Here is a 21,442-nt window from a genome sequence, read left to right as displayed (position 1 = left end):
ACCAAAATTTTAGACGAAGTTCAGATTTTAGATTTCGATCGAAAATTTGAAACGGTCAAAATTTATTAAAACTTGACAAGGAATTCAAAAAAAAATATTTTTAATTTTTTTTACCGGAACCATCGGGTTCCGGGAACCTTTTTTTGTTAAAAATAGCGTTTTTCGGCTTTAGACGCTATTGCCTTCAATTAAAAAATCTGAAAAAATTCAAGGTTGTTTGGATTGTTGAAAAGTACCTTCATATTTTAGATTTTTCAATTACTTCAGGGCTTCGAAATAAATATAATTAGAAAATAGACGTTTATAGCGGGTGCAGGAGGAGGGAGGGGGTCTAAAATTTTGGTTTTGGGACCTTTTTATGATGTACTTATAACATACTAAAATTTCAGGAAAATCCGTGAATTTCGTTCGCAGGTTTATTTAAAAATTTCTAAATCTGACCCATATATATGTGAAAAATATATGTGAAATGATATATGTGAAAATAAGTAGTAATAATAAAAATTATTCTTTCAAAATTTTTTTGAAATTTCACAGTTTTTTATAGACTATAAATACAACTTCATTTTAATGTAGTATAGGCTACTTTTGATATTTTTTATTTGACTTTTAAAATATGGTGGCAATAACCGTACAAGAAAAGGTAATATTTTTCAAATTTTTGCATCACTTGTAACGTATGAAAATTTCCCCATTTTTTCTATACTTCACAAAAAAAAATTAAATAATGAGTTTATGAGTTTGGAAGAAATTTAAATGAAATCCCGATGACAAAAGAAACGTAAATTAAAAAATATAGCAATTTTTCTTAAATTAACTACGAATAAAATTTTTTATTGAAATTCTAAAGTTTATTTAATTTTAATTTAGCTTTTATAACAATTTTGGCATCTTACCCTTCGATAATTTTTTTTTTAATCGCCCATTTGAAGAAAAAAATTCGTATCATTCATCGACTGTTGAAAACAGGAAACAGTTTAAAAGATCCCAACTGCTTGAACGGGATTTCATGTATTTTTGATTATATAAATTATTTTCAATAAGTATTTCAAATTTGTAACAATTTTGTTCGTAAGTTTCTGAGAGTAATATGCGTTTCAAAATTTCATGTTATCAAAACGCATAATTTTGTGTTGGAGTGAAGAAGGTTATAATGATATTGTGTTATAAATTTTTAAAACAAATAATGCTTTCAATAAAGTCATAATCACATTTCAAATATCACAACTATTCACTTTTTTATTTTCTTGAAGAATTCATCTTTAAATATGTTTGACTAATTAACTATTAATTATGTTTTAGTTGTTTTAACTAGTCGTAGTAACCTTATAACTATTCAGTCCCAAGTAGAATAAAAAATGAAACTTTTAAATGTGTGACCCGTAAGCTCTGAACGAAGTGTGAATTATAATTAATAAAAAAATTTCAATACTTTCACCAATGGAATAATATCGTTTATTTAATGATGAATAAGAAACAGATGTGAATCGTAATCATGATTACGATCATCTTATTTTTACAATTGGAATATATCCTAAAATAATTTTATACGTTCATTTTTTTGCCCCAATGTTTGTTATAAATATAGAACAAGTACGGATCAACACTTTAAAGGTTCGACACCAAAACTCACATAGTTGGCAAGTTTGAATCAATTTCAGAAAAGGATTTTGAATCGATCTATTCTATTGTTGAAACATGAGTAACTATAATAATATACCTTTGATGAAATACTAATTCTATTTCTATATTTGGAATTATGATTTTATGGTATAAAAATATTTACATCGATCTTTTATATGATCAATCAAAAATACAATTTTTTGCACTCATAATATATAAAAAATATTAAATCTAGTAACATATTTTCATGATATTTTGTATTGAATCACATTTTAATATCTTGAGAGAGAATTTGTCAAAAATCATCTCTGCTTGTCGCATGAATAGCAGATGCTAATTTTTAATCGATTTAATTTTCAGCTCAATAAGCCGTTTAAACGAACAATATTTTTATGATAAATCAATAAAAAAAAACGTTGTTAACGACATAGATAACAATAAAATACATACAAAACAACACTTTTCCTTCTAAACAGTAGCGAACCGTCGCATTGAAATCTTAACGATTTCACGATAGCATAACAAAGCGTCCAAAGTTCGGAAAAATTTTTAGTTGAATATTCCTCTTCACTTATCACGCGCGTTAACATTTACTCGAAAAACAATAAGATTTGCTAAAAAGTAAACACTTTACGTCTACGTAATTGAGCATAAACACGTAATGGATTTTCCATGAGGCAGGTGAGCACGCCTTGATGAGCGTAGTAAGGTATCACCGGCTGCTCTTGATACCACGATGACGTCCACCGGGACTCCAGTTCGCAGGCGCACTCCATTGAGAAGACTGCTGGAGCTGTAAAATGTCATCGTAAAATCCAAGTTATCGTTCACGCTTTACTATGTGTCCGCAAACTCACGTGTACGTGTACTACACATCATTCAAACTGTGTAGTCAAATGTTATTACTCGAATTATTATTTGGCCGGTTTCCACGTACACGAGGTGAATACGGTCTTGAATAATATTTATACTTTCGCATTCGATTACGTAAAAGCCAACTTGCAATTCAATGATGGCAAAAGTGAATTCAAGCTTTTATATGTGTATACGCAGAAATTTCGAAATTAACAAGGTCACTTACACGATGGATCGTCATCGGCCTCATGTCATAATTGACTCAAGCCAGGACAGCCGTTGTTGAGACGGTACTCGACGTACATCATGCCGGTGTTATGCCAATAATAAAGAGCTGCAACGACCAATACGTGCCACCACTGATGCGATGAACCAATGTAGTCGACCCATCCTTCGAGATAACGAAATATCAGCGTTTCTTCTTTTTTTTTTTTTTTTTTAATCAACAGGGGCTCAAACACACAAAGCGTGAAAAACTTACCTGGAAACAGTCTTTCAGGCATCTTACTGAAGTAAATGAGAAAAGCTGCACCACTGATGCAATACATGCCGAGGACACGAGGCAGAAGCAAACTGACGATTGGATTTTGCATTCCACCCATGGCCACAGTCCAATGGAGAGTTGGCACTACTCCATAAACTGCCCAACCAACGAATACAGCTAATTTGATGTTTTCGTTGATTTGATATCGTTTCATTTGTAACATCATCGCCACGATAAATATCGCCAATATAGTAATCAGGTAGAATCGCTGCAGCGTCTATTAAAAAGTAAGAATGAGACGGTTAAATATTTGCAAAAACAAATGCTGGTAATGAAGAAAAAAATCATAATAGACAAAAAAAGGAAAATAGATGAATTGATTTACCTTGTGACACCAAAAGGCGTAATAAACTCCTGACATGTATATTGCTAATAAACTAAGAGCCACTCCGAGAAGATCGTAAGAAAGAAAGTACCAGTAATCCTTCTCACTTCGGCAGGAAAATGTATGATATATCGAAGAAAGTATCATGCACGCCTAAATAAAAGAAAGATTAACAATTACAGAACAAATGATGATTTCAGAAATTAGATGATAATAATTGAATGTAATTTACTTGAAAACAAACAAGCAGCAAGGCACATAAAACTTTATCGCCGAAGGGTGCACTAATATTGACTAAATATAGATCGTAAAATGTAAGACAACAGAACAATGCAAAGCCAAATATGTGACTCCAAATATTGATTGTTTCGTTTGTCCACCAGAAAATACTGTAAAAAATTTTAAAATCGTATGCTTCCAGAAATATAAATCTTATAATGCAATCGAATTGTTTACCTTTCAATGCATAATTTAGTGGTTAAATAACCTCGATAACCACTGAGTATGTAAGGATTGTGCCTTAAATATTCTGGAGCCAGATGCCACGGTAATAGTTTTCGCATTTTTTCTTCATCCTCGGGTGTGACTGGGCCTTTAATTGGGGAATCTGCATAAACCTTTGAAGACTCACAGAGCTGAAATGCAATGAAAATAATCAATTATATTTATTATGGTCGATATACAATCACGAGAGTAAGCCCCAATGATCGAAGGTGATTTTTTATTGCAGTTTTCGAGTCATGAAAAAAAAGTTTGAATAATCAGCTGATCGATCGTCGTTTCGAGTTGATAAATAAAAATTAGGAGACATCAATGATCATGTTTTCCGCCAAACATACCTACTTTGAATGTGAGATTGTAACTCATAGCAATTCTGATCTTGTTGCCACATTTGAATACTTTTGTGATCGAAACATACAAGACAGTATAGAATTTCAATATGTTTTATGCAAAATTTGAAAACTAATCAATTTTCTCATTTTGCAGTTGGTTTTCTAAAAAAAATTATTATTCATAAAAAGAGTATATAACGCAGATACGATTTATAAGTAGTTTTACGAGAAATTTATTATCAGTGTTCAGTTTACCAGACAAGTCAGACGATATGACTATTCGGAAAAAATAATCGCTAGACTTGTATAAATCATTTCCAGGAGATCGCAATTATTAACAGAAGAAAAGTATTAAACATAATCAAATCCCACGAGCATGATTCACTGATATGAAAATTTCGCCATTGAGTACGCGCGTTTTTTTGATAAATTATTATATCAAGTAAAAACGCCAGCTGTGTTTTAGCTTGAGATGAAAATCACAGAAAAAACTGAAGAGAGCTGAATTAAAGCTATAGAAACTTTGGCAATGATTTAAGCAAAAATGATAATAAAATAAAAAATAAATATTTGTAAAAAGTGATACAGCCTAACGGACTGCAGCCTCTTTATTGTAAAGTGGGTCACAACGGGACACCACTCTCCAATAAATGCTGATCTGCAGCGCGTGTGCACGCACTCTTGTGTGTGCCAAGTTCCATATAATAAACAGCTCATCCACTCTCTTTAAAAAGTGGCACATTCATTTTGAAAAAGAGGGCAAATCTTCTTTTTTCCATCGAAATCGAATTTTTCTTTTTATCGAAACGCACAGCGCTCTCTTTTGCCGTTTAAATGCATTTGAATCTCGTTTGTAGTTATAAATTTTAGTTGCTCGAGGTAGCTCGATCACTTTTGAAAGGACGTTAGCTTATAGTTTCTAACTCTGCATTTGTGTTTAACGAAAGCTTATCAGTGCGCGTTCTAAATATTCTGACCCCAATCGTGGAATGCGACAAAAAATCTTTAAAATATTCACCCTATTTGTAAAATAATTTTCAGAGTAAATACATTTTAAGACTCCGCTTATCACATGTCATAATAAAAAAAATAACAATAATGAATTCCTAATAAGTTAAATTCAAAAACACAAATTGTACTAGAACATAAGCTGAATACGTCGAAATACGTATGAAATTTTTTTACTTTCTCCATGTACCAGGATCGACGTAGGTAACAACTCCTTTTCTTGCATGCTACGATGTGACTTGTAACTTTCATTTGAAATTGAACAGAAAAATGACTCGATTCTAGTAAAAATTTAAAGAGTAATATTATAAGCACAAGTTTTCATAATATTGATGAATAAATTTAATTTGAATGAAGATTCAATTGTAATGACTAAAATACTAATCTTTAATAATAATCTTTTATAATTCTTTAACATTGCTTACTCTCTGGAATTATAAATAAATAATGATCGTTGATAAAAACAACAATGAATTCTGCATTTATATGTAAAGTCTGTGCGAAAATTACTGATGCAATAGTGTAATAATAATATAACAGATATATAAGTAGCGTTTAATTTGGAACTGACAATACTACCTTATCAACGAGTGGCTGAGAGGCAGCTTCATCTTTTTTGTCCTGTGAAGTCGGCTTATCGGGGGAATTGTTATTGTGTGCATGCTGATGATCATCAACTATCTCCTCCTCTTGGATAGTCATCGTACACGTTGAAACCTCTTCAACGCCAGCCAACATTTTCATCATTTGTAAGCCGTTTATTTAGAGATGATCGACAACACTGCTGCAACGAAAAAATAAAAGATTATAAAAAGCGAATTACTCATCATTGGTGAGAAAATCACTGTCACTGCATGACGTACACCGTATAGTGTATGCTTCAATGCTAATGTATACATTATGTAACTACGAATGTTAACGTTCAGGAAGCGATGACAGAACCGTAAAACAAGAATATTCTTGTAATGTTTATGTACATATATGCATCGATTAACCTGTCATTTCCTAAAGTTCACTGACCTATACACATGAGCACAAATTGATCGGATTCAATTTAAAAGAACAAGAGCATATTGAAACATTTAATAGTTTATAAGTTCAATTTCTTACAATTACTGTTAGGAGTTTTAGAATACTTTACTGATGTTTGTCTTCATTTGCGGGAAACAAATCAATTATATATGTATATATATTATTTTCTAGAACTAAAAGTTTGATTCTTGCTCAATTTCTATAACAGACCACTCAATAACACACAGAAATGTTCGAAAAGTATCAATGAGTCAAAGTACATTTTTTGAATAAAATATTATGCTAGAATAATTCCAAATTTTTCATAGCAAGGGAAAAAAAGTAGACAAAGGGGCCGATTAGAGTTTGGTTTTAATCTTAAACGTTGTATAAATTGACGTGTGAATTATATAGTTATTAGCGAAGAAATTTTACTTTAAGGATTTATCGCTTTCTTTTTTTTTAATGTTTACAGTTCACTTAAATAATCATTATTTTTATTTGTGAATATTCATCATAGTTACTAGATTCAAGGTTTCCCAAGCAGTAGTTTTTGAGCATCATATAGAAAAGACGGAAAATAAAAGTTTAAAAAAAATATGCTCGGCAAATATGAAAATAATTATTTTTCACTCTCAGTATCGCTTTTCTCTATTCGATGGTCGATTCAGCTAAAATAAGCCACTCGCTCGAATATTTCCGTTCACTCTCACCTGAGTGAATATTCGAAGGCTTACATCTCGAGAAATTACAGTGTGCAGCTCAGCACGGGCCAGGAAAATGCCAGTGGAGCTCGCATTAACCATTTCCAGCGGCACAATATCTTCTCGAGAAAGTTTCAAAGAAACGGTACTGAGCTCTCATCGTCCAGTGCGCAAATGTGAGTGAATACGAGTGTGTATGTGTGTGTGTGTGTGTGTGTGTGTGTGTGTGCAGCGTTGGCTGTGGCAAACATATTTATTTATATATATATATATATATATATGGGTCAAAATAATACTTTTTTACAAAACCGTGCGCACGTATGTCACCGATCTTGACGCGCTTTTGGTATGTTATAGTACATGGTAAAAAGGTCCCAAAAAAAAATTTTTAGACCCCCTCCCCCCTCCTACCCCCCACTTCCGGTATAAACGTCCATTTTCGATCTATATTTTTTCTGAGGACATGAAGCAAGTAAAAAATCTGAAAAAATTCATAAAAATACTTTTCCACAATCCAAACAACCTTGAATTTTTTCAGATTTTTTGAGTGCTTCAGGCCTTCAGATAAAATCATTGAAAATTTCAAAAATCGAGATACGGCGGTATGAGCCGATGTAGTACTCGGAAATTTTTTCAGTTATTTTTCGCATTAAAAAACATAACCTCAATTTTTTTCAGATTTTTTCAGATTACCTAACGCACCTTTTGAAGCCAAAAACCGATTTTTTTGACGAAAATAATTTTTTTAGGACAGTACGGAGCCTCGAAAAATCTGAAAAAAATTTTTTCTTGTTTTTTTCATCAAAATACGTAATCTCAAATTTTTTCAGATTTTTTAATTGAAGGCGATAGCTTCTAGGGCCGAAAAATGCTATTTTTAACAAAAAATGGTTCCTAGAACCCGATGGTTCCGGTGAAAAAATTTGAAAATATTTTTTTTGAATTCCTTGTCAAATTTTAATAAATTTTGACCGTTTCAAAAGTTCGATTGAAGCTTCCTAGCTCATTTTAGAGCAGGACAAAGATTAGTGCAAAATATCTGAAGACGTTTCTGAAGACATTAAGGAATGATAAAACTCGTTTGATGCTCTAAAATGAGCTAGGAAGCTTCAATCGAACTTTTGAAACGGTCAAAATTTATTAAAATTTGACAAGGAATTCAAAAAAAATATTTTCAAATTTTTTCACCGGAACCATCGGGTTCTAGGAACCATTTTTTGTTAAAAATAGCATTTTTCGGCCCTAGAAGCTATCGCCTTCAATTAAAAAATCTGAAAAAATTTGAGATTACGTATTTTGATGAAAAAAACAAGAAAAAATTTTTTTCAGATTTTTCGAGGCTCCGTACTGTCCTAAAAAAATTATTTTCGTCAAAAAAATCGGTTTTTGGCTTCAAAAGGTGCGTTAGGTAATCTGAAAAAATCTGAAAAAAATTGAGGTTATGTTTTTTAATGCGAAAAATAACTGAAAAAATTTCCGAGTACTACATCGGCTCATACCGCCGTATCTCGATTTTTGAAATTTTCAATAATTTTTTCTGAAGGCCTGAAGCACTCAAAAAATCTGAAAAAATTCAAGGTTGTTTGGATTGTGGAAAAGTATTTTTATGAATTTTTTCAGATTTTTTACTTGCTTCATGTCCTCAGAAAAAATATAGATCGAAAATGGACGTTTATACCGGAAGTGGGGGGTAGGAGGGGGGAGGGGGTCTAAAAATTTTTTTTTGGGACCTTTTTACCATGTACTATAACATACCAAAAGCGCGTCAAGATCGGTGACATACGTGCGCACGGTTTTGTAAAAAAGTATTATTTTGACCCATATATATATACGTGCATGTAGCGTAGGTAAGAGCAGCAGGCGAAACGGAACACGTTTAATCCACGCGCCTATAATGCCCGCACGTATATAGAGAGTGTCGAAGCTATTTATTCAAACTCTCTTCTCCAGAAGCGAAAATATACGTAGATACTTATATTGTATGCAGCGGCTCCTGAAGTTCTTCCTATGTTACTGTGTGATCAACACGTGTCTGCCAAAAATGATCGAGACTCGTTGGAATAATAAATATAATTTGCATCGCTGTATGAGTACAAGTCTGCAACACATGCTTGTCTCGGCACTTTAACGGCAACGCTCCTCATTATCAAATAAGCCAAGCTCATTGTATTACATAGTACTTTTTGATTATCTGAAGCGCAGTACATAAGACGAGCATTTGCTCGACGCAAACAAATGAGTATAAAAGCAAATAGAAATTACGCGACAGATGAAATTTCGTTGGTTTAAGAGCCACTGGGAAAATCTGAGAATTTCGTCACGTATTAACACGTTGACAAATAATTGTTTGCATTTTTTACCGTCGGCCAAGAAACGTGTAAAGCGTCAATCCAGAAGAAGCATCGAGTCGAAAGTGACCTCGTCGAAGGCCTCTGGGGCCGGCCACATGAAAAACTAAGAAGCTCGCTACACACGCTGCTCTCTCTGCCTCTGTAATCTGTATACATATATATGCTGCATGCAATAAACGGCGCAATGCTGAGCTGACCGAGATTCTAGGCAGGTCGATCATCGAGTCGCCTCGTGCACCGCCGTGTGCGCTTACATCTCCACTGTTGACTATCCTCTGACTGTCTACATCGCGTGCGAGCACATTTTCAAGCGACGTCTACTTATAGACCGTAGAATTTCGATTCCCTTTCGTCCGAAGTGCCGTTGATTTTCCTCGAGCTCAACAGTCGGATTGGATGCTTTTGTCAAATTACTCATTCATGCTTATGGATCACTTAATTAACGAGTCACAGGTGCTTGACTCAAATTTTTATTGACATTTTTTCTTGCATAATCATGACAACTCCGGTAAGCTGATATTGCATCGACTTTTAAAGTGTCATTTTTCCGATGATTATATATTGTGCTAAAAATAACTGGCACATTAGCCCCGTAATTTTAATTTATTTGACATGCCGTACTTCCATCGTATTCATAATTGTACACCCTCAGATCGTCTTAATGATTTTGAACTATAACTATAGCATAAATACTAATTGGAATTTAATTTATTTCCTCCTTTAATTTATTTATTTACACTGGCCTATTGCGAAAATGAAAAAGTATGCACATTACTCGATTTTAAAAATAGGCTAGAAAATCAGTTCAAACGAACTCGTATGTCAAGTATTCTAGCTGAAGGCTAATCGCTCTCACGGGGAAATTCATATCGTAGTTGGTATCGATTTTTCATGCCAGTGCAAAAAAGTCATCAATGAAATTCTCGTAACGAACAGTAAGTATAGGGAGACTGAAAGTATTCGAGGACGATAATGATACCTTATCGCGCTTGCAACTTATTTCTAACTCAACTTTGCTAAAATACACCATTCGCACGGCTTCGACAAAAAAAGGTCATCGTTAAAGTCAGGGTCGTCAAAAACGTCAATGTAAGTCTTCGAACGCAATCGAATTAATGCATATACGTGGTCATGCGACTATTCAGTTTTTCTGCGGTCCACATTGAGTAGAACAAAAAAATACACAGAGCCGTTCGTGATCGAGACAGATCTGCAATGCAATAACTAAAAATTCAAAGTCTTAAAACAATCTTCCATATTTAACTTATTTTTTAAATTGTCTCTTTTTTTATTACTTTTACCAAATTTATCGTATAAAAGTTTAGCCTTCGTGTCTAATAATTCAATAGAATAATTATATTATTTTGTTTAATTATATTCAATAACAGTACGGAAATGCTCGTATACTGTTCTAAAGTTATCTTTATACCGACAACAATATCCGAGTATTAACTTTGTCTATGTGGAATAATTTTTATTTTTCAAGAAAATTAAGCGACTCTCGCTATGATAAGGAAAGCATTTATTATGATAAAAAAGGACAGGCAGAAGTGCCAAACGAAAATTGCGGTAAAGTTGTATACGTAAATTACTTTTGAGCTTCATGTGGTTTTACGTAAGCGTGTACACAAAACACTCAAATAAGCGGGATTCGAATCGAGACAGGGCAAAGAAAACTATTTTTACGTAACGTACAATTAAATATCATAGCTACAAGTATCACGGGTCTGACTTGTAAACGTGCTTGAGAGCAATCATACAAAAAAGTACACCTTTACGATGCATGGTGCGCACATAATAGTACTTTCGCGACTCGAGCCGTGTAAAGTGTCATTATTGTCGTGAAAAAAAAATGCCAATATCGAAGGAAGAAAATGTTAGGCGGAAGGTGTAAAGCCGGGAAGGACAAAGGAATAATTTGTAAAAATTGTAACTTACATGTGCGTCGATCCTCTAGTTAGGCTGAGAATGCGATCGACAGATTTGTGAGTAATTGTCAAGAATCCAAAGGCAAGCCAAGTTGGTCGAGCGTCCAGCGAAGCAGAAGATGAGTCGCCGCCGAAATAAATCGGCCTAGCGTCGTCGGCGAGACATGATGTCTTGGCACTCGTCGCGCTGGACGTGCACTCAATACAAGTTTACAAGGAAGCTAGGCAAGTTTCGGTCGTCTGGCGTCGAAAAAAGAAAAAGGACGAGCGACGTTGGCGGAGAAAGGGGGAAAAAAGAAAAAGAAAAAGCTGCAGCTGCCGAGGAGGCGACCGATGCTGCTGAACCGATCGCTGGCACTGAACGAGAGCGCAACGCCGCCGCGAGCGCAACGCAGCGCGCACGAGAGTCGCGATGCGCGGTGGGATAAGACTCTCTCGGCTCGTCCGTATACGAGTATTTTGCACGAGATTCGCATGCGGCCTATACGTATGTCTGTGTGACGGTGTTTGTGTGTGTGTGTGCGTGGCTCGACTGGCCGCTCGCCGCTGCAGTCGAGTGGCGAACGGACGGTGATAGTGCAGCCGATGCCGAGCCTACGACTGGCCACTTGTCGCTCTGCCCGACTGCGAGAGATGACGACGAATCCGCCTGTGACTGCAATACTGTCAGGAGCCTGGAAAGTGACATTTACCAGGATGCTTTCAGAAAATTAGCGAGCATTTTTCCGCCGAAATTCCATTTTTTCATGGGCCGGTCCCGAGCACTCGCTCTGTCTGCGCTCGAACGGCGCATCGCCTCGAATATCGCGAGTATCAAGCACTGCGCGGCCGAGCGTGATCGAAATCCAGCCCCGAGTTGGTGCGAGATAGGCGCTTTCTCTCTTTTCCTCCGAGCAAATCTCTCAAGGCGAGCAACAGCGCCTAGTCCTCGATCAGTATAGATCTGCTTCTCTTGACTTACCGGCCAAAGGTGCACGATTTCTGAAGGAAATCTCTGCGAGGATGCAGCCGAATCTTCATCAATCCGAAAATATTCCTCATTTTTACATTCGTTGTATGTTTACTACTTTGGCCTGCGTACAAACTGACTTCTCCGAGACGAACAGACTGATTTTTAAAGATCTTTCGACTTGGCCAACTTTCGTTCACGGTCAACCTACAGGGAAAAATAAGTTAAACCCGTATGATAGGCGCAACCTAAAACGCATTTCTTCTCTACGATTCATTCTTTTTCACATATGAATACGCTTCAAACTTGAATATTTATTTTGATGCTGCTGATAACATATAAATACCAATGGTACTAACTTTCCGTATCATATAATAGCAGTATTTTGTGCGATTGGCCTACCGAATTTTGGTTAAATAATCAAATATTGTTTCGCATGCACAGTCAAATGCATTCGCATGAAATCAACAATCATATTTTTAACCGCGGCTCGTCAACCACTTCAACTCTCACTTTTTTCTATTGACTAACTTTCGAAGAACAGTTTTTACTTCGTTCGTCAAAAAATTCTTTAAAAATTGTTGAGACAATCATCGTACAATATTCAATAATTATCAGGGTACCGATGGTTCGATATAATTAACATACATTGAGAGATTCATACTTTCATTGTATAGCTTCTTGTCCAGTAGAATACGACGACCTCTACTGGATAAAAATTTAACTTAATACGATAATTTAATGACGAAAGTAATCCACGAGTCAAAATCTACTTTTTAAAGATTGTCATGGAAAAGAGTATAACAGCTCAGAACAAAAACATTGAAAGAAATTTACAAGTTTTTGAGTTTTATCATTTACTCGTTACGATTTTCAAGGGATCAATCATTACACGTAATTTTTTAAGTTAAAACTATAAACTTTCGAAGAAAGCTGATTTATAAAAGGTCAATGTGGAAACGTACCTACTACCTTATAAAATATACCTACTTATGAAAAGTCAATTATCGAGTTTCGCCGTGAGATTTACTACCTCACTCTAATCCGTCTCTCCTAGTATCTAATCAATCATTTATACATATTTCTTTTTTTATTTTTCTTGCAAATATTGTTTAGTCGCTTCGGGAATGTTTCTGAAGAAATGAGAGATTGTTATTTTCTACCAGGAAATGTATACCTACGCGAATTTTTTTCCATTGAACGATTTATCCAACGTTATGATAAAAATGATAACATGTATGTATTTATAACCATTCATTGTAAAGGTTTTTTATGATAAAAACATTTTAAAACAATCAACCAAAGAGCTCATTGACTCTGCAGCAGTGTTTCCTCTCTATGTAACATAGTATTTAAACGGTTATTAATTGATGTGGGTGTGTAACACCAACTAGAATACATATGCTAAAACCAATAAAGCAGCTAAAGCTTAAAAACCATCCAACCCTCAATCAGTTAGATCACTTTTGATAAACTACGGTCATATTCTATTGGGTTCTGTATCTGAAAAAACATTTGAAATTTATAAGTTTTTTGAAAAAGATGCAAGTAACAATGATAGACTGATAAATTTGGCTGCCCTAGAAAATTTGCAAAACACTTTTAGCAATAACTTGTATTTTTCGATTGTACTTCCCAATGTATTCGAAACATTTTTTTTTATTATTTATCATTAGGCGATAAGAATAACTTCAAAAACCGTACCGTTTTTTAACAAAAAAGTATAAATTGTTTAAGCAAATATCAATTGAAAATAATAACCACAGCTGAAAGTTTAAACTCTATTTAAACTCTATTTTAACTCTAAATTCCATTTTAAAGTAAATCGGAACAATGTTTTTTTTCAATTATATATATTTAATTATTACTAGTAAAATTATGAAATACTTGTGATGTAATGCTTTTTTTTATGAAACCCTAGAACAAAATAAACATTTTTTTTACTTTGCAGACTGCGGAAAGTAGCTACTGTGAACTAGAATTTTATGCGAAAAACCAAACTAAATAATATTTTTAGTGTAAATAGTTTCGTTGAAATTATACTCAATTGAACAAAATTTAGCAAGCCCCAAAAAGTACCTCAGATTAATAAAATTTTATAGTTGAATATGTAAAAAGCAATTGTGTATATTATGATTGTTTAAACTTTAGTGTCTTGTTTATTAATCGAGAAAAGGATTATGTAATTTTTCCGGTAAGTTTGATAGTTACAGTCTTTGATAAAAGTTTAGTATCATAACGAGTATATTTTACTTTTAAAAGTTACCTGAGTGTCACCATTTTGTTATTTTTTAAACATCTACGTTAGACATTTCTAAGCTTTTCAAGATAAATCAAGTGAACATGTCAGAAAACGTGTTTGACATTTTCCCCCTTGGTTTCTTTATTTCCTAGAAAATGCAATAAGCGAATTATTCAAACGTATAATTATTCAACTAGCATAAAAACGTTAAAATTTGGAATTTTCATGAAATACCTTCGCAATGACATTGATCGCTATTCAAACTATCGCTAACGCTGAGTAGGTCATAACCGAAATCTCAATAAGAATCTAAGCTGATGTTAAAATTAGATTTTTGTGTCTTTTATATAGACAGGGCCAGTTACTTGTATTCAGATTAATTTTTGTTATCTATGTACATGTTCGCGATAGTATCCATTGTAGATGTAATATTTTTTTTTATCCATACTTCGTACGATTTCGGAAATTCTTGAATGGTAAGTTTAAGTATAAGTAATTATTGTAATTGATGTAAAGTACGTACAGTATCACAGGTGCGGCAAAATTTATTTGTCTTAATTTTTTTTATAATTCACACGTTTACATTGTTCCATCTATTTTAGTAAGTTTATTTTTGATTTAAATAAAAGATTATTTGTTTTCGGATCAACTCAATTTTTAAAAAATAATATTATTTATTTTATTATTATTTTTTTTTTTTTTGAAAATAACACACTGCGATAAACGGAATTAAAACGATGAAACTTAAAAAAAAAATATTCAATGATCTTGATTTTGATCATTATCAATTATACAAATGAAACATTGACAGGATGAGTCGCTCTGAGTACCTCACAAATCCGTATCCACGCATAAACCAACAATAATTAATTTTAAACACGAAGAAATAGAAGTCAGTGGTAATCTTTACATTGGATGAGAATACAGTTATTCACACGTTCGTAAATTTTTTTTCCGTTTTTTTTTCTAAAAAAAAATCGCGATGTTTTGTGAAGACAAAAAACAAATCGAAAATTATCAATATTACTTGAAAACGTGCAATAGACTTGAAAATTAATACCTATCATGCAGACTATTGAACAAATGCGTGGATCTCCAAAATCATGTAAGCGTAGATTGAGAAAATATTGCATTAGGTACAAAAAATATTCGATAACTGTACAATAGTATGTTAAATCATGCGATATCAACATTACATGTTACGATGGTGACAAGACATGTAGTATTTTTTGAAATTTTTTTATTTCAATATTTATTCCGAAGGATTTCATCGTAATTACAAGTATAAACGCGATATTGTATTTTTTGGACGAGCATGAACTCGTCTAGTGCTCGTGACAAAATTGTACTCTATCGCTCTTTCGCACGTACTGTCTCTCCTTCATATTTTTCACAAAGGTATTTCGAAGCCATGAACAACTGATTTACAGAACCTACGCAGTATCTATCTATATAGTTTTATTATTTAAAGAAATCACTCTAAAATGCTCAGATTCAACTCCTAAGGGCAAGTCATAGTACTGATTGTTTCCTTTTTTGTTATTATTACTTCACAAAAATAGAAACCAGCAATAAATATGTTTACCTTTTTGAGCGATTTAGATTAGAAATTTGATCATTTAGGCTTTTTTCTCACTTGAAGTCACAAGTAGAGTAATATATCATCAGTAATACGAATTTGTTCATAATAACTTCTCATACCCTTTTCGTGCTAAAGGTATTAAACGATATCATTGAAGTATTATACAACTAAACGAATAAATTTTGCGTTGTCAGTGTTTTAACCATTCCTCGCCCTATCATGCACATGTACACATACATTACTAATTATAATAAAAATCATTGAACATTTTAAACGAGTTACTCGTAGAATTTGATTTAAAAATATTTATTCATCAGGCAGTTGAATTAGACAAACAATAAATAAGACATTATTAAGTAATAAGTAGTGAATGTGAAGTAAAAAGAAAAAACATGATCGTTATCTTTTTTCAGAAATATTTATATATAGAGCCCAGTCTTACAAAAAAATGACCGTATTGTATCGAAGGACGGGCGTAGATCGCTTAGAACGTTTAAGACTAATAGTCAGTGCACGGGTATTTTGTTTCTAATTTGCACAATATTTGTCCACATTTTATATATTCTTACACGCTTACATACAACGTTTTTCTGTATTCATTTTCATTTTGAAAATGGTGGGCATATATAAATATATACCAAGATATTACAGCGTTATAAGTACGATCATAATAATTAGACTATTTAATTCAAATAAAAATCCTACTTTCACTCGACATATTGTAATTTTTTCCCATAGGTCTCGTTTATTACTGTGAAATTAAAGCGAACAATATGCTGTATTTAAAATTTCTCAATCCTGTCTTTTACGCAGGTATTTCTTTGATCCTTAATGTTTTTTAAAATTCATGATTGATAATTAAAAATTCAAAGTTCGAAACCACCTTTTTTACTTAAATCCTTCGTAAATCGCCTTCTTATTGCCAATAGTGGCACTGACATGATAAATAGCGCAGGGTATCCAGGGAGGAGGAAATTTTCTTATTGAAACCATCACAGCTGGCCTGTGATACCCTGCGATAAGCTCGCAAGTCTAATTTGAACGACGTTTACATTCATTTATAAGAAGACAAACGAGCCATAGGTTGAATCAGTACTGATGATACATGGCATTTAGGCGGGGACTGTTTGATGGTGGCATACAGATGTTGAGGTTAACAGATGTAAGAGGATCACATAGCATACTTGCGCGTCCATTCACGAGCCAGTTCATTATATTTTTCTCTGTCAGTTTTATATATCCTGGCTATCTCTGGCACCAAAGGATCATCTGGATTTGGATCACACAGCAAAGAGCATATGGACAAGAGCACTGAAACATAACATCAAGTTAATTTTTCATTCATTTCAATAAAATTCTCATCATGAAAACTTTTTAAATCATATACATTTCTAATTAAATTATAATTGTTAAAGATAAACTTATCAAAAATAAAAATAATTTCAAGTCCTACAATTAAAATTTTCATCTTCTAATACCATGTTTATTTTTATGTTTATATATATTATTGATTATTATACAAACCTTTCGAAATGGTGAGTGCAGGAGACCACTGCGATCTTAAAATATCCAAACAAATGCTACCATTACTATTGATATTAGGATGGTAAATTCTAGTTGTGAAAGCCACCTGAATAGATGAAAATAATGATAAATTACAAACAATGAAAATTTTGTTTATCTAGTATTTTTATCAATTAAATGGAATAAGTATCTAGAATAAGTATTTAGAGACTGACTTTGTTTAAGACATACTTATTAAATTGTTTTGTATACTTTATAAAGTGATCCATACCTCAGTCCTGGCATACAGTATATACCTCAATTTTCAAACAAGTTTTTCAAAACTTCTACTGAATCTTTTTGAAAAGGCTCTATGGGAAACTTAATAACATCAAAATGAAGGTTCTTATAGAAACTTTTTGAGAGATTTATTAGAAGTTTTTTTTGAAAATAGAATTGGCTGTGGTAGGGATCTCTTTAAGGAAAATGATGAACTTTGGCACATAAAATCAATATCTTACCTTTGGAGGTTTGAATGGGTAGTCTGTAGGAAAGTGAATTGTAAGGAAAAAAACTCCTCCTTGGTAGGGGCTGTCAGGCTATAAAATGAAAAAAGAGTATGAAATAAAATAAAATAATCAATTATTCAGATTAGAATCAATATATGTTCAATCAAGTATTTGAATATTTTTCAGTTTAAAATAGTAAGCTATACAGTAACATACAAGTTGAACATAAAGACATAGATTGATATTTGCTTTACAAAATCAAAGAAAAATTAATTATTAATTGTTTTTACACGAGCACAAATAATACCCTTTAGAAATTTCTTAGTTCTTGATTTTCTACTCTATTGTTTCAATCATACCACTTGATTTGAATATATTTGAGTCTTGAGTTACTAACCCTTAATACTTACAGGACCCATTATGGTAGCTTGCCAATGGAATACTGAAAATACAAATAAAGCCTCATGAATTCATTTATAAAAAGTAAAATAAAATATTTTGGTAACATTTTGGCTGTCAATGGTCACAAATAATAGCTGTCAATGGTTGTGGATAAATAGGATCATAAAGTTTGACTATGATCAAATTTGATTTCACATTGCATTTCAGAGTACGTCAATATATATTTATCAAATATGAAAAAAAAAGAAAAAAAAATAGTCAAATTAAAAATAATGAACAAAGAGTCTTTCCTTATTCACAATGCTTCTATTACTCTCATGAACATCATTGTGAAAGAGAAGTTTTTACATTTAGTCATTTGTTGAAGCCATAGTAAAAACCACAACTTTCAAATTTGTATTTTGAAACATCTACAACACATTTTTCATAAAGATTGTATGGTGTCTTGGCGAGCATAAATATAAGAATCCCCATAGAATTGTTTGGATGAATTTTCAATAGATGCTTCACAAAATGAATGTATAAATGATGGTTTTTACCTTTACATTATTAAAATATAGAATAATATGTACTAATGAATGGATTAAATAAAAGATATGCAATATATAAAATCGATAATATAACTTACAATCATCCCCCACTGGACCAGCTGAACATTGTGCAGGTGGGTCTCTTCCCAGATCCTGGAGTTCCTGCAGCAAAAAAAAAATAATTTTAATTCAAATTCAAATTTGATTGTCAACAAGTACAACAGAATGATGTAAAATGTAACTTTTAAATTGTAAGTTTACAAATATTCTACTTTCTACTATTATTGGAACAAAAACAAAATTATAAAAAGTATAATTCAATTGATTAGACAATTTAAAGATAAGTAAGGCAATATAAATTGTGATATGTTAATAGATATATCATTAAAAGTGATGCAAGTGTGGTTAAAAGTAACGCAGTAGTTTTAAATTTTAAGGGTCATGGAAGCTTTTGATATTTTTGACATTTATCAACAAAAAAGTTGAATGTTTTGATATGATCCAGAAATTCATTTCAATTGAAACTGGAATACCGTTACAAGATGAGAAATACGTAGTCTCTTTAAGCACTTTGGAAAAGAGGTAGAACGACGGTGACGATGAGCAAGAAATGTAGAGTTGCGCATTTCTATATATATACATGTAAGTGTGCACGGTCGAGCAAGTATGAGCGCGCCCAAGCCTTTACACAGTTGGCTTCGACGAAGATTTTGTTCGAAACTTCCGGCATGGATGGCAGACGAGCTACGTACAAGCGTCGTGCTAGACGAGGTTTAGCGAAAATTGAGGACAAAAAAGCTCGAGTCTGTATTGCTTTCGATGAGGCATGCGAGGCGCGGGAAAGCACGTGAGAACGAGTAGAAAAAAAGAAAGAGAGAGAGAGAGAGAGAGAGAGAAAGATGGAGACAAGAGACAAGAGGTATACGCGGCGACAGTAGCAAGCACCAGGAGTCAACGGTTATGCGGTTGTCGTTGCAAACTCACACGCACACACACATACTTGTACATGAAACGAGTAAGAGAAAAAGACATATGCACGAGTATATGCCTATATATGAGCACATACGCACGCACACGAAGACGAGTGTACGTTACGTGCGAACGAACCCGTGTATGTGTGAGTGTGCATGTAGATAGACAGAGCTGGGCTTGCTGACTGTACGATCCGCGAGCAACGTACGGGAGAGGATTGCACTCGCGCTAGGTTAGCACGGAGACATCCTGCCTGGGAAGTCGAACGGCGAGCGCAGGCATAATCGGATATTAATTTTTGGCCAAAAGGCCGCAGGCGGTTATGCACGTACGAACACGAAGTCGAAGACGACGATAGGACGTGGTGCACAGAGGGGGACCGAGCCATTTATATTAGAGAATGTGCACATATATATATATATATATCCAGAACGTACATAATGATATTTATTAATAAATGAGCAACGATGCCAAGATGGACTCGGTGGAGCGAGTCGAAGGAAAGAAGGACCCAACGAAATGAAGAAAATCCCCGCGGATTGCGGCGGGCGCGTTTCTAGCCTAGCCTAACTAAGCAGAGGGCTGAGCCGCGGCCTCGACTCGCACGGCAACACGGCAACGAGCAAATGGCAATCGCTAGCCTCGGCACGAGTCGTGGAAGATTCGCGTCGGAACGGCGACGCGTACATGGCCCGAGAGGCCGCGGCGATGGCCATGGCCACGACGATGTAGCTCGATCGTCGACGATGACGATGATGTTGCACGTACCTTGTTGATCCGCTTGAGCGCCATTTGAGGATCTCTCTCTGAGTTGATCAGCGACTGTCGAGTATCGTAGTGTGCAAATATATAACTGCGTGCGTAGGTGGGGGCGACTCTGTTTTACTGCCTGTGCCAACTGCTGCTGCTGCTGCTGCTGCTGCTGCTACTACTACTGCTGCTCGTCGCTCGGCTGGCTCACTCTTGCCTGTAGTGTAGGTTTCTATGTGTATATAAATATATATATATGTGTGTGTGTGTGTGTGTATATATACTCGTATGCGGTATGAGTGTGTGCTTGTGTGTGTGCGTGTGCGTGTGCGTGTGTGGTGTGTATGTGTCGAGTGCGTGTGTATATATGTAGCAGTTATATATAAATGATAATGCGTTATGCGAGTGGTATATTGGTTGGTATATCAATATCGCGTGCGTACGTGTTGACGTGCGTGAATCGGCTACGGGCAAAGACTGCTGAGAGGCCTAAGAGGGTAGTCCTCTCTGTTGGAGCGAGCAGGTAAAACGGCAGAATCGTCACTTGGATGTCGCGACTCGCAGCAGTAATTGCGCAGGGCCGAGATGGTAGTAACTAGCTTGGGCGAGTCGTATATAGGTAGTACGGCCTCCAACAGTTCAGACGGTCCAACAACTGTCCCCGGAGTCGCTAGTCGGTACTCAGCATGACTGTCGCTCGGCCAAGTTTGCGCAGTTCCCGCAGTTCTCGCTAGTCTAGCGCCGTCTCGTTCTTTTAGCGCTAGACTCTTCGCTCGCTCTTTAATTCGAGCACGAAACGCGAATATCCGTCTCTACGGGCT

The 21,442-nt window shown here is 34.4% G+C and overlaps 2 protein-coding genes across 6 annotated transcripts; both read right to left on the bottom strand.

Annotated features, from left to right (window-relative positions):
• Positions 1 to 1,212: 1,212 nt before the first annotated feature.
• Positions 1,213 to 11,856, bottom strand: LOC106651189 (progestin and adipoQ receptor family member 3). Of its 4 annotated transcripts, XM_014369596.2 has the most exons (8): positions 11,193 to 11,855; positions 5,768 to 5,972; positions 3,804 to 3,982; positions 3,580 to 3,736; positions 3,348 to 3,500; positions 2,960 to 3,239; positions 2,705 to 2,869; positions 1,213 to 2,416 (listed from the first exon to the last, which is right to left on the bottom strand). In XM_014369596.2, the coding sequence occupies exons 2-7, from the start codon at positions 5,933 to 5,935 to the stop codon at positions 2,730 to 2,732; spliced, it is 1,077 nt and encodes a 358-aa protein (XP_014225082.1). In that variant the 5' UTR covers positions 5,936 to 5,972; positions 11,193 to 11,855; the 3' UTR covers positions 1,213 to 2,416; positions 2,705 to 2,729. The 4 variants fall into 4 exon arrangements, with proteins under 4 accessions (XP_014225082.1, XP_023318356.1, XP_023318358.1 ...); XM_023462588.1 differs by lacking the exon at positions 1,213 to 2,416 and having other exon boundaries at positions 2,730 to 2,869; positions 5,768 to 5,969; positions 11,193 to 11,856; XM_023462590.1 differs by lacking the exons at positions 1,213 to 2,416; positions 11,193 to 11,855 and adding an exon at positions 6,209 to 6,276 and having other exon boundaries at positions 2,730 to 2,869; positions 5,768 to 5,969.
• Positions 11,857 to 14,900: 3,044 nt separating this feature from the next.
• Positions 14,901 to 21,426, bottom strand: LOC106651215 (ubiquitin-conjugating enzyme E2-17 kDa). Of its 2 annotated transcripts, none has more exons than XM_014369645.2 (7): positions 21,065 to 21,426; positions 20,640 to 20,853; positions 18,998 to 19,061; positions 18,378 to 18,409; positions 17,980 to 18,057; positions 17,480 to 17,585; positions 14,901 to 17,266 (listed from the first exon to the last, which is right to left on the bottom strand). In XM_014369645.2, the coding sequence occupies exons 2-7, from the start codon at positions 20,661 to 20,663 to the stop codon at positions 17,127 to 17,129; spliced, it is 444 nt and encodes a 147-aa protein (XP_014225131.1). In that variant the 5' UTR covers positions 20,664 to 20,853; positions 21,065 to 21,426; the 3' UTR covers positions 14,901 to 17,126. The 2 variants fall into 2 exon arrangements, with proteins under 2 accessions (XP_014225131.1, XP_014225130.1); XM_014369644.2 differs by having other exon boundaries at positions 20,640 to 20,838.
• Between the last annotated feature and the right edge of the window lie 16 nt (positions 21,427 to 21,442).

Source organism: Trichogramma pretiosum, unplaced genomic scaffold (genome assembly GCF_000599845.2).
Source record: "Trichogramma pretiosum strain Unisexual culture from Peru unplaced genomic scaffold, Tpre_2.0 scaffold8, whole genome shotgun sequence".
NCBI lineage: Eukaryota > Metazoa > Arthropoda > Insecta > Hymenoptera > Trichogrammatidae > Trichogramma > Trichogramma pretiosum.
The sequence above is the reverse complement of the archived record's forward strand: the minus strand, read 5'-3'. Positions and strand labels throughout refer to the sequence as shown.